The 12,456-nt window shown below is 59.1% G+C and overlaps 1 protein-coding gene across 4 annotated transcripts in view; it reads left to right on the top strand.

Annotated features, from left to right (window-relative positions):
• Positions 1–12,456, top strand: part of SLC37A1 (solute carrier family 37 member 1) — a 57,698-nt gene that overhangs the window by 16,874 nt on the left and 28,368 nt on the right. For all 4 annotated transcript variants that reach the window (XM_059392409.1, XM_059392410.1, XM_059392408.1 and 1 more), the window contains exons 4-8: positions 3,509–3,641; positions 4,319–4,397; positions 7,887–8,022; positions 9,190–9,266; positions 10,110–10,276. In XM_059392409.1, coding sequence (XP_059248392.1) covers positions 3,509–3,641; positions 4,319–4,397; positions 7,887–8,022; positions 9,190–9,266; positions 10,110–10,276 — 592 coding nt within the window. The remainder of the gene's footprint in view (positions 1–3,508; positions 3,642–4,318; positions 4,398–7,886; positions 8,023–9,189; positions 9,267–10,109; positions 10,277–12,456) is intronic.

Consider the following 12,456-nt stretch of genomic DNA (forward strand, 5'->3'; position numbering starts at 1 on the left):
GCCCGTGAAGGCCGGCGAAAGGACCACTGGGTCGCCTCACATCCACCGTCCGGACACCCGACGCAGCGCGCTAGCCCCGGTCACGGGCAGCGGGGGCGGCGGGGGCGGGAAGGCAGCCGGGCGCCGCTGGTGGACGTGCAGGGCTGCAGCTCTTGGGGGAATGTGCCACTCTCCAGGCCGTGAGTTTGAGCCCCATGTTGGGCGTAGAGATTCCTAAAAAGATAACAACAATAATAATAACAATAATAAGCTTTAAAAAATAAATCAGTATATCAGCAAGTAAATAGATAAGCAAACCACAAACAAACAAAAAAAAGAATTACAGCCTCGCCACTTGACATAGAAAGATTTCCAAGAAGGATTTTGAGTAAGAAGAGTTAGGGTGTCCTTAAGTCTGTATTAAAGGCTTCTGGTTTTGAAAGATCGGCCCTGATCCCACACCTCTCCTCTCTCTCGGCGTGCACCTGCCGGTGGGGGTGTGTTTGCGCCGCGGTCCCGTGGCCCCTGTGTTCCCTCGGGGCACCTGACCACACGTGGGTCGTGCTGTGGGTGAGTCCCGGCCGTCTGGTCCTTCTGCCGCCGGCCCTGTGCCCGGTCGCCTCTCAGCCGCAGAGATCTACTGCTCATGGTTCTGGGGGCTGGAGACCCCCAGTGCCTGCGGGCTGGGGTTTTGGTCTAGTACTCTCTCTGCAATGTCGCTCAAGTTCCAAGCCTACACAGCAGCCTTCTTCCAGGTAGCTCCGCTAAGGACGTGGCCTGCGGCTGCGTGGATGTGTATGCCTCGGAAGGGCCGTGCTGTCTGCTGGTCCCGTGTGGTTCCCTTTCGCTGCCCACTGGTGGGGCAGGGAGCAGGGCCAGGGCTGGGTGGGATCTGCGGGGGGACCAGGACCCACACCTGCTTCCCCACCCCCACCTCCGCAGCCCCTCGCCTGCACCCACGCTGCTTGCTCTCCGGGGCTGCTCGCTGTGGCCCTCCGTCCTGTGGCCACCGTCCTCTCCCGCCCCACCTTCCGGGCCCCGCGGCCTGTGCTCTGTATTTTGTTGTTGCTGTTCCCCCGTGGGTCCCACGGTGACAAGACGACCTCAAGGATCGTGTAGCTGGCACACTCCACGCCAGGTAGGCTCCCGATTGCTCAGCTTTGAGTGACCGACCACCTGCTGTCAGGGCGGGCGGGGGAGGGGCCGGCGTGGAGTGGGGGACTGCTGCTGGTGGCTGCCAGTCCCCACACTCTCCAAGAGGCCAGAGGCCAGGGGAGGAGCGGTCCCCACAGGGATGGTGGAGGCAGGAAGGCAGCACCTTGGCCCCTGTGTCCCAGCTCAGAGCCCGCTTACCGCAGGACAAACCAAACCAGAATCGCTTTTCTGCTTGTTTCCGAAAGAAGGGATCCTTCCCAATCTTTGCTGTTTCTCACAACGGCTGCTTCCTGGGACTCTGACCTGATGGGAGAGCATGTGAAAACCGTGTTCGGAGCAGGGGTCCACAGCGGCCTCCTCCCCTGCTCCCACGTGGGGACCTCCCCTCTCAGCGGGCAGGTCCCCCGCCAGCCCGCCTGCAGCTCTCTTCGTGGGCAGTGTACGGGGAGGACAGTGAGGCCCGGGGTCCAGCCCGGGGAAAGGCTGACTTCTGCAGGCGAGGAAGAGGAGCTAAATATAGAATCAGGGGACAGGGAAATGGGAGACTCCCCGGGGCACGTGGGAGGGAGGGGCTCGGCCTCCCCAGCCTCCCTCCGGGTTCCCTGCGACATCCAGCTGGGCGAGCCCCGGAGGACCGGCAGGGGCAGAGGGGCTCGAAGTAATGCAGGAAGGGCGAGAGGAAAGCTATTTAGCAAAGACTGAACCGAGTCTGTAAAGCAAGCCTTGCTGATTTTTAGGGCAGTGTTTGGATTCTAGCAGAACGCCCAGCGAGGGTGCCAAAGCCACAGGACCACAGAGTGGCCAAGTCCCGTGGGTCATGCCAGCTCTCAGTGGCGTGTGTCCATGCAAAACCCGGAGGCGTCCAGGCCAGGCTGACCACAGCCCTGGCAAGGGCAGCTGCCTGGAGGTGATCAACCTCTTAGGCGACTCCCTCCCGAAGAAACGGTGTGGGCGAGGGAAGGTGGTGGGCAGGACTCCGGTTGCCCCCCACACTCCCCTCCCCGAGCCTGGTGCACTGGGGTGGGGCTCTTTGCCCACTGCATGTGTCCTGACCTGGAGGGGTTCTCCTGGGACCAGCTTTGCTGGTGCCCCCCAAGCCCCCTGTCTCCCAGGTGGCGGCTCGATAAGGAACGCCCTTTTAGGGCCCCTGCTCCTGCTAAGGGCTCCTCCCTGACCTCGAGGATGCCTCCTTTCTGTCCTCCCATCTGGAGGACTGCTTCCTCCGAGCCGCTTGGAGTAAAGAAACCCAGAAAACGCTCAGCAGGTGGCAGGGAGCCCCGTGGGAGGGAGACGTGGGACAACCCGCAGCCCAGCAGGCGCGGGGAGGTTCCCCCAGAACAAGATGGGCCCGAGCCATCATGTGGCACTTTTCCGGAAGTGGGATTCCTCTCCCCAGCATCCCCCCGTGTCCCCTATGCACGTCTCCAGTGACCACCCCTCCAGCCCTTCCTGGCACCCCCATGCCCCACCGCAACGGCCACCTTTCCTCACGGGGCACCCCGTCCCGAGCGCGGTGCTGATGTGGTGTTTGGCATCTCCAGTCCCGGGAAGCGTTCTGTGGGGGGTCGGGGGGGCAGCCCTGTCGGTGGGCAGGCACACAGGTAGGGTGGGAGTGGCCTGCTCAGGCCTCACACTCACCCCCAGAGCCCTGGAGCCTCCGCTCCCCTGCACCCTGCCCCTGGCCTGCCTGCTGGCTCCGGGGACAGCTCGGTGGGCTTCGGCTGTTTGGTTCTCTGGGTGGGCTGGTGGCCTTGTGCCCCTGCTGTTTGGTTCTCTGGATGAGGTATCTGATTTGCACACAGTGATGTCCACGGACCTTCAGCATCTAGCCTGGCGAACATTTACATGCTTGCCTGGCCAGTCATCCCTTGGGCTCAGGTCTCGCCCCCTTCCAGCTCCAGGTCCAGGCTCCGTGTGCCCTGTCCTCTGTCATTAGGTGACATTCTGCCGTGGGCACCGTGTCAGGCTTCCTTGGTTGTAAGATCTGTCCTCATCGTCGCGTGGACCCGTGGCTTGTCTCGCGTTCTGCTGGGCAGGGTTGGGTTGTCAACATTGAGCACGAAGAGTCCCTGCTTCCACTATGGGCGCCGGGACGGCAGCAGGCGGCTTCTGTCACATGGCTGCGCGGGACACTCGTCTTGGGGGCCCCACGTAGGCCTGTGTGGGCTGTGTGTGTGCTCAGGGCTGGCCACGGCCAAGGGCCCCACGAGCCTCAGTCTCTGCAGGCACTCTGGGTCCTGCAGACAGATCGCGCCCATGGGGCCTCACTCCCTGGGCACAGTGTTGCCATGTGCAGGCTTCCTGCTGTGAGCCCGCGGAGCCTGCCCTGAGCACACCTTCTCCCTCTGGCCTCTGACCCCCGTGGGTGGCCTAGGGCGAGCTGCACAGATACTGCGCTACCCTGCACGAGGGGCAAGTCCAGTTCAACAGCTGGAACCAGAAAGCCAGTGGCGCGCCCCACCGCCAGCCAGCAGACAATGAGACGGACTGTAGCTGGGCCCCATTCGGTGAGTTCTCCATCTGTCCCCCCGTGTGCACGCTGGGGTCGGGGGTTCTGGAAGTGCCCTGTCCTCCGGCTCCACCACGGCTGGGCCACTAGGCACTGCTGGACGCCGGGCCTGCCCCGTCTGAGCCTCAGGAACCACCTTCTTGAGTGTGACTGCCTCTCCGGGGACAGTGGTATCCTGTCAGTTGGCCCTCCCTGCGTGCAGAGCCGCTGCCATCTGACAGGTTCGCGGCCTGGGGGACCTGCTGCAGATCACTTGTGTTTTGTCCATGTCGAAGCTGGGAACAACAGGGAGACCCCCGGAGGTGGGGGGGGGGCGTGGGGCAGGGGCTGGCCAGGGGCTGGCCTGGGGCTGGCCTGGGGCGGCCAAGGAGCAGCCAGACCCACACGGGAGGCAGAGTGAATGCCCCACGTGCTCTCCGGGACGAGTGGGGATCTCCTGTCACCCATGTTTGTTTAGTGACTGTTTGAAAACATGGTGACTTTCTTTCCTTCTGTCAAGAAGCCACTCGGGTGTTCCCCAGGTTTTCTGTGCTGGGGACAGCCCCGTTCTCCCGAGTGCACTGTCCTACCGTACAGGGCACGTGTGTGTTGGGCTGTCCTGCCCCGGAGCGCGAACCAGTGTTGGGTGCAGAGTGAGCGGTGCTCACTGTTGCCTGTTGATTTTCACCCCTGTAGACCAGGACAACTACCAGCAGCTGCTCGGAGCCTTGGATTACTCGTTTCTGTGCGCCTACGCCATCGGCATGTACCTGAGGTAGGTCTGCTGGGGTTCTCCGTCCCCTGATGGTTCTTGTCCCTCTGGGGCAAAACGCGTCCGCAGGTCACCTCCCTTCCCGTGTCTTCTCACAGACGAGGGCAAAGTGAAAGCCGGCCTGTGCAGGGTGCCCTGCTGGTCGGGGCGCCACTGCAAAGCTGCCTACGTAGATGGCCCAGTAGTATGCTGATCAGGGCGGACCGTCCAGGGACGGCGCTCAGGGCCCTGGGGTTTCACATGCACAGTGAATCCTGCCACGATGTGGTCACCAGGGGCGGGGTGCTGGTCGCCCCCGGGGATATGCTGTGGAGCACGTCCTCCCCTCTGGTCTCCGGGGCTGCCGTCTGCCCACATGGTTGCCAACATCAGAGCAGTTTCGTCCCCGCTGCCCAGCTCGGCCCCACAGGGTGCCTCACCGCCCTCCTTGTGCTTGCTGCTGGGAATGAATCCGACTCCAGCACTGGCTCACACGGCTTTGGGCCAGTCATTGCCCCTCTGTGGGCCTCAGTCTCCCCTTTGTGAACCGAAGAGAATGGTAGTTAACTGATAGGATCGTGGTGAGGACCCAACGAACGCTCAGAACAGAGCCTGGCCCGCAGAGCGCTCCAGCATCTTTCCGTGTGATCATTACCCCATTCTGAATGGACCCGGGAAGGTGGAAGTAGTATGTCAGTACCAGGACAGGTGATTACCTGATTAAACACCGGCGTTGTATCAGTTCAGCCAGGTTAAAAAAAAAAAAAAAAAAATGGGGCTCCTGGGGGACTCAGTGGAGCGTCTGCCTTCGGCTCAGGTCACGATCCCAGGGTCCTGGAATGGGCTCCCTGCTCAGCGGGGAGTGCGCGGAGTGTGCGTCTCCCTCTGCCTGCTGCTCCCCCTGCTTGTGCTCTCTCTCTGTCTGTCAAATAAATAAATAAAATCTTAAAAGAAAAAAATTGTAGGGACTAAGGCCCTTGGCTCAAGAGATTGTTGTTCAGAGATCTTCAGAGGTTTAAGAATCTTGGGGATCCCTGTAAATGGTTAGCTTCTTTCCTGACCAGTCCCCTGGAGCCTGGCATCCTCCAGACCTGCCCCTGTCCCAGCTCAGGGCAGTTGGTGGGTGGCCGGTACCCAGGCAGGCAGTTCCTGTTGGTGGAGTGGCTGCACCCCCATTTTATTGTATTTACCTAGCGCTGCAGAACTTGTCTGAACGAACGAATGAATAAGGATGGATGCGAAAACCCTCTGTGTGTGACCCACAGCGGAACACAGCCCCGCTGAGAGAAGGCGGGGGAAGCATTCGGCTTCGTGGGGCTAAGTTGCAGCCGGGCGGCTGGCCATGTTCCATCTTGAGATCAAATACTGATACCCGAAGATTGCAGTCTTACCGGACACCGATAACCTATAGTACAAAAAGGCCTAAAAGTTTGAATGTGTTTTTCTTGGTTACTAGAAGATAGTATTTACGTGTGCTTCTCAGCTAGGAGTGATTTTGTCCCCTAGGCAACATTTAGCAGGATCTGGAAGCATGGTTGGTTGTCTCAGCAGGAGAAAGGGGCTTCCTGGCAGCATCTAGCAGGCAGAGAGCTGGGCCGCTAAGTGTGCTAAAGCACAGGACAGCCCCTCGCCACAAAGAATGACCCCGCAGCACATCGAGAGTGTTGAGGTGAAGCCTTTAAATAGGTGGTTTTATTGTTGCTTCTTCACTGGCAAAGGTAATGTGTCATGCAAGTCGCTAAAGAGGGTTATTACAGAACTCCATCTAGCGTAGAATCTGGAGTAGACTCGCGACTGTAGCAAGGGCAGCCACTGCTTTCCGTGGCCTTTTAGTGACATCAGGGCAGGTGGCTGGTCAGGTGAATCATCTGCAGGGGCGCCTGTGTCAGTGCAAGCCTTTCCTAGCGGGTGCAGCGAGGACTTTAGTCCCCGTACGAATCGGATGTGAGACAGAATGGCGTCCGTTCCCTTAGGCCTTTTCTTTAAAAACTTTGGAATAGAGACTAAATTTGGGCTCATTATTGTATAGCAAGACTGAGAACATTTTTCAGCCCTGGCCGATGGCATTAGCTCTATCCTGTGACGTCAGACAGGACAGCCAGACCCTCTGGGACACGTTTTCTCTGCTCTGAAGCCAGCAAGTGGAAAAACATCACTTGCTTAACTCTAGAATGCTCTTGAGCTTATGATGTTTCTATGCAACTTTGAATTTGACCTGGATGTAATTCCTAATTTAAATAATTATAAATATATATCATAAATATTTATAATTATAAATTAGACCTAATTTTAAATTACTTTCTGTAGTCACTTGGTTGGTGCTAGGTAGATGGTCCTCTCTGGGGACTTCAGAAGGAGAAGTGTCCTGCTGTCTTGGTTCTTGAGATGAAGGACAGAATTTTGGAGATCATTCCCTGAGCAGTGTTCCCCAGCCGGCAGGTATCATTATATTTCTTGTTTATGTGACTCCGGGATGGCTACGTGGAAGGAAGGGAGATCCGTGCTTTTCAGTGACTGCAGGAGGCTCACAATCATTTGATTATTCTGGTGTTTGTCCCCTTCATAAGTGACAGTGACACACCGCTCTACAGTGGCAGTTCTCCCCAGGCCACCTACTTCCCGAGGCATGAGCTGCTCTGCGGAGAGCAGCCACCATGGACCAGGCCCTTGGCCCACTTTGATCTCATGGGAGCCATCCCAGACAGCTCTGGAACGGAATTGTCCTGCAAGGCCAGCTCGTTACCGGGTCACGTTGCTGGGACAGGAGCATAGCAGCCCTAGCCTCCTGTGTCAGCACTCGCGTTAAAGATAATCTGTCTTCAGGCCTGGTCACAGTGGTGGCGGCTGGAGGGCAGCTAATGGCAGAGCCCATCCAGCCCCGTGTGTGGACGCAGGTGACTTAGCGACAGTTTCAGGGCCGAGGGACGTCCGGAGGCGACAGGCGATGTTTTCATGACACACGTCTACAGTCAGAACATCACCATTTTAAATACTGTGCACACACACTGGACGTTGTTTATATAAAAGCAGGACTAACTAGCGGGACAGGTTTTTACTGTTTTGTTTTTTGAGGATCTTATTTACCCGTTCTGGGTGGGGGGCGGGGGAGGGGCAAGCAGACTCCCTGCTAAGCACGGAGCCGATCTCAGGACCCCAAGATCATGACCTGAGCCAAAACTAAGAGTCATTTACCCGACGGAGCCCCCCAGGGGTTCCGGTGGTCTTAACTGGCAGCCATCATGCACAAGTCACAGTGTTTGAGGTTTACGACTTGACAGTCCATGGCCCTTCCAGAAATAAAGTCCTAAAAGATGTTGCCGGTGGCCAGCCTCTGGTTCATGAGCAGTCTGCTGGACACAGTTGTGATGAAATCTTCCTAGAAACTGTAGTGCATTCGAGTTCTGAAAGCTCCGGGAACAGCGTGGGAACATCCAGAAAGGTCACGGCTCCTCCACATCATGGGTGTGTCCGTCTGCTCATTCTCACGTTCGCTGCTTTGTTCTCCGTCCTCAGCGGCATCATAGGGGAGCGCCTGCCCATTCGGCACTACCTCACGTTTGGGATGCTGGCTAGTGGCGCTTTCACCGCCCTCTTTGGGTTAGGCTATTTCTACAACATCCACAGTTTGGGATTCTACGTGGTAACTCAGGTAAGGGCTGGGTCCGTGGCTTCCCAGGGGCCGGGTGTCTGTGATGAATCAGACTGGGTCCCCATCCCTGCCACGGGAGAAAGCTGCGGGCCGGGCCAGCTCCGTGTCCTGTCTGCCGGCGGGGTCGGCGCTGGCGTCGGAAGGACCCCACCCGCATCGGCACCCGGCATGGGGGACGCAGGAAGCCTGTGAGCTCTTCCTCCCTCACGTGGAAGGCTTTGAGATGTGTCCTGCGGTGCGTTTGACCTCTCGTGTGGGAGGGACCGGAGGTGTGGCTGGCGGAGGAGGAGGGGAGGGCTCCGGGGTTGCAGGCCATCAGCGGGGAGGCAAGGAGAGAACCCCATGGTGCCCCAAGTGGGGGAGAGGCCAGGGCAGGCTCTGCCCATCCCGCGGGGCCGGGGCCGTCCTTCATGCAGCCCCTGCTCCGGTGCTCAGCCTCTGAGGCTCTCCACACAGCCTGGGGGTGCGTCCTGTCATCAAAGCAGATTGTATGTAATTTGCTTTTTCAAGTGTTGCCTCAGGACTTGAAAAGTTTGGTTGTTTTAATTACAACAGTGATTCACACTTCATAGTAAAATGGAGAGTTGGAGGGCGGGAGTGAACAGTTCCCCAGAGTCCCAGCGTGTTCCTAGAGGGAAGGCAAGCCCGGCTGGCCCCGGGGCCAGACCCACAGTCACCCCGACTCCCTCCCGGAGGGCTGGCCCGCCCAGCGGCAGTGGCGGGGAGGGCGGTCGGCTGGACCTGCCTCCCGTTGTGAACTTCTGCTCGAAGCTCCTGAGACTAAAGCAAACCTGCCGCCCCTCCTGAGCCCCTTGGAGCCTGAGCTTGGAGCACTCTCGAGAAGTGGAGAAATGCTTTTCGCAAGCTCAGGGTCCTGCCTGTGCTCCTTCCAGAGGGTCGGGATACAAGAAGTGAAACGTGTGGTCGGTGAGCTTCCCTGTACGCGCTTAGGCTCACGATTACACACACGTGCCGCGTACGCCGTTTACAACCCATCTTTGGCTCCCGAAGCTCCCATCAGAGAGTGTTTTGCTGCCTTCTTGTGGGAGTCTCTGCTGCGCTCCCAGACGTGCCAGGAACAGGGCGGAGTGAGCTTTCGTGAGCCGGGCCTGAAGACGGGGCGCCCCCTCTTCGGCTGGCGGTGAGCCCCCTTTCCCTCTGCCGCAGATCGTCAACGGACTGGTGCAGACCACCGGCTGGCCCAGCGTCGTCACCTGCCTCAGCAACTGGTTTGGGAAGGGAAGGTGAGCAAAGGCGGCCCCGCTTCCAGCGGCATGTATTCTCTGAGATTCTGATGAAAACCAGACCGCCTCCTTTCTAGGTGATCTTGACATTTACTGCAGAAAAAGCCACTTTTACTAGTGCACTCCGTGAAGGAAGTGCACTCCGCTGGGACTTGGGGTGCTGGATTCAGGAGGGCCTTCCTCCCAGGAGACACGCCCACCTTCGACCCCTCCCCCATTCCGTGTCATGGCTGGGGCGGTCTGTTCTGCGCAGCTGGTCCCCTGCGCTCCATCTTCCCAAGACTCAGAGGCACATGGCAGCGTGGCAGGGTCCTGAGCGGGTCACCCAGCGCCCAGCGGCAGAGCCGCACTGAGCCTTGGTGACGGACCGCAGTCCGGATGACACGGTGATATCCGTGTGACGCACAGCGTGGCGGGGCCCAAGGTTAGAAGTGCCTGAAGCCACTAAACACGGCAGGGAAAGCAGAACGAGAGCCCGCAAGCTTTGTTAGGATTCCCCACTTGGCTCCTCCGGTGGGCTCTGTGAATGGCGGATTTCTCAAACAACTGTATATAGATTACGAAGGCACAGATTTCATTCTGGGCCCTTCCAAGAACTCAGGCAGAGGCTTCTTTCGCTCTAAGCGTAGACTCACTAAGCCCTGAGAGAGGCGTGCGAGGATTCCTCCGGAGGTCCGGCGAGAACACTGCTCTGGGCGCGTCTCCTGTGTCCGTCCGTCTGCCTCGGGCCGTGGCGTCTGTCGTCCTGCTCATTTCCGTGGGGCCCCTGACACGTCCTGGGCACCGTCTGTCCTGCACCTGCTGGCGACTTCTCAGGGTCATTTGTGTTCTGTTGTGTTGCAGGCGGGGTTTGATTATGGGGGTCTGGAATTCGCACACCTCCGTGGGCAACATCTTGGGATCCTTGATCGCCGGCTACTGGGTGTCCACGTGCTGGGGCCTGTCCTTCATCGTCCCCGGGGCCATCGTGGCAGCCATGGGCATCGTGTGCTTTCTCTTTCTCATCGAGCGTAAGTACACGCGGCCTTGGCGGTGACGTCCCGGCGGGAGGCTTTGGGGGGCCAAGTGTTAAGGGAAAGGCCCGCGGTGGCCCTGGCTCTCCCCCGGCCGGGTGGACTTCCCTCTTCAGGTATAGATTTCTCCCGTGAGCGCTTTCTCTCTGGCTCTTGCTGCATTTCTGTTGTCTCCTGGTTTCTGGAGCAAGCGATGTGGCAGTTCCTCTCCTGCCCGCCCCCAGCATCGGGCACGCGTGGTTCGCCTGGTGCCGGGAGTCCTGTACATGAGATCTGCCACTTCGCTCACCCCCAGGGCCACAGCGCCCAGCACCTGCTCAGCCGTCTTGTTGCCACAAACGGGCATCTCCCCAGCTCGCCTGCCTTCTGATAGGGTAACTTCATGAAATCACTGCGTGACTGCAGACCCTGTATCCTAATCAGGTGAAGAGTGTTCTGCCAGAAAATCAAATTCTTTGTTCCCTTCTAGGCTCAGTGCCAGACTTCTGATTGAATTGGGTTTGAAATTAATTTTCAAAACGGGAATCTGGCAGGACAAGGACTCCTGGCCATTAGTCCAGTGATAGGAAAGCCGCTTCAGCCGTTCCAGGGCAGGGCGTCTGGTCCCCCAGGCTCTTCTTGGAGCTGGATTGGGCATTTGCTGCTTCGATTTGCCTTAAAGCAAAATAAAATCATAGGCACTAGATGGCGGTTAATCCCAGGTAGGGGTGCTCAGGGGCTCGGTGCTGCCACCCATGCGGGCGTCAGCTTCGGCTCTGCGTTTGGAGCTGCCCAATTCATCCAGGACATTAAGGCGTGTTTTACTCAGCTTCTCGCTTCTCTTTTCTCATTGCTTGCCAGCGTCACCAACCTGTGGCATTTAACTGGAGTGAGTGTCATGGAGTTCCGGGAAAGGTCCCCTGTGTCACCTGTCCTCCAGGCTGGCCCACTAGCACGCGGAGCTCTGTCACGGGGCGTTTCAGCCTGTTCCTTAGGCAGTAGTCACCCGGAGAACAATGCGAGTCCTCTCGGCTCGTGCACAGGGGCCCCTGGGTGTGTCCTGCCCGAGGTCAAGAGTCCACGGTCCCTTTTCTTCTCTTCCTCAGCCAATGAAGGGTTGGTTCCGGGGGCAAGAGGAAGTGCACTGAGGAATGGGGTGTGTGGCCAGAGACGGGAACAGCCGCTGGCCGCCCGGATCTTAGTGCCTGAACCTGGTCAGCCCAGTTCTCCCGGGCCGGGCCTCATCCCCTGCTCTGGGCAGGGATCCCAAGACAAGGAAGCTGTGCTTTGTCTTTTGTTCTAAAACGAGAGCCTTCTTCCCACCGGGCCACCCCTCCTGTGGCTTCCAGGGCGGGGGGCAGGGCGGAGAGAGTCCACACGGGGCTCTCCTGGCGCCGCCTTCCCCCCACTTCTTGCTGGGGCCTCCCATTCCATCCAGGGATTGACCTGCGGCCCCTGTCCTATTCCTGTGGTGACCGTGGATTGCTGCTTCTCCACCCTGGCCCGCTGGGGGACAGAAGTGCAATCCTTCACCTTCCCCAGGCCCACCAAGCCTTGAGGCCAGGGGACCGTGCCTGCCAGACTGTCCCGGGAGGCTTGCTGTTACTGGGGTAATAGGCACACACCCTGCTGTAACTTGGCCGGGGTGGGGGACAGGCACACACCTTGCTGTTACTGGGGGGTGGGGGACAGGCACACACCCTGCTGTTACTTGCAGGGGGACGGGCGCACAGACCTGGGCTTGCGTCTCCTGCTCCTCGGGTCCTCTGTGACCTGCAGGGTAGGCGGGGTGCTGACCCTGGTGGGAGACTCAGGGCTCCACAGGCAGGGTGAGTGCGGTGGGACTGAGGTCTGGACCCAGAACCTTCCCCCCACCGCCCTCCTGTCCCCTCAACACATTCTCATGGTTGGGGATGGATTCGTGCCAAGAGTGTCTACCTTCAGCCCTTAGTAGTACGTACACTGCAGGTGACACGAGATGTCAGGTGAGCCCCTGTTCCTTCCTCCTTCCCGGACTCCCCACATGGGATCTCCTCCTCCCCAATGTTCCATGGTCTGGAGCACGTTTCTCATTGCACTGGGTCCCCCCAGAGCCCGAGGTCACCCGACGTATCTCTGTCCCCTGGTGCCTGCTCTCCCCCGACATCACCCACCTGGTCTCCCCAGGATTGGTCCTCCCCGTCCCACCGCCCTTGGCT

Source organism: Mustela nigripes, chromosome 2 (assembly GCF_022355385.1).
Source record: "Mustela nigripes isolate SB6536 chromosome 2, MUSNIG.SB6536, whole genome shotgun sequence".
In the NCBI taxonomy this organism is placed as follows: Eukaryota; Metazoa; Chordata; class Mammalia; order Carnivora; family Mustelidae; genus Mustela; species Mustela nigripes.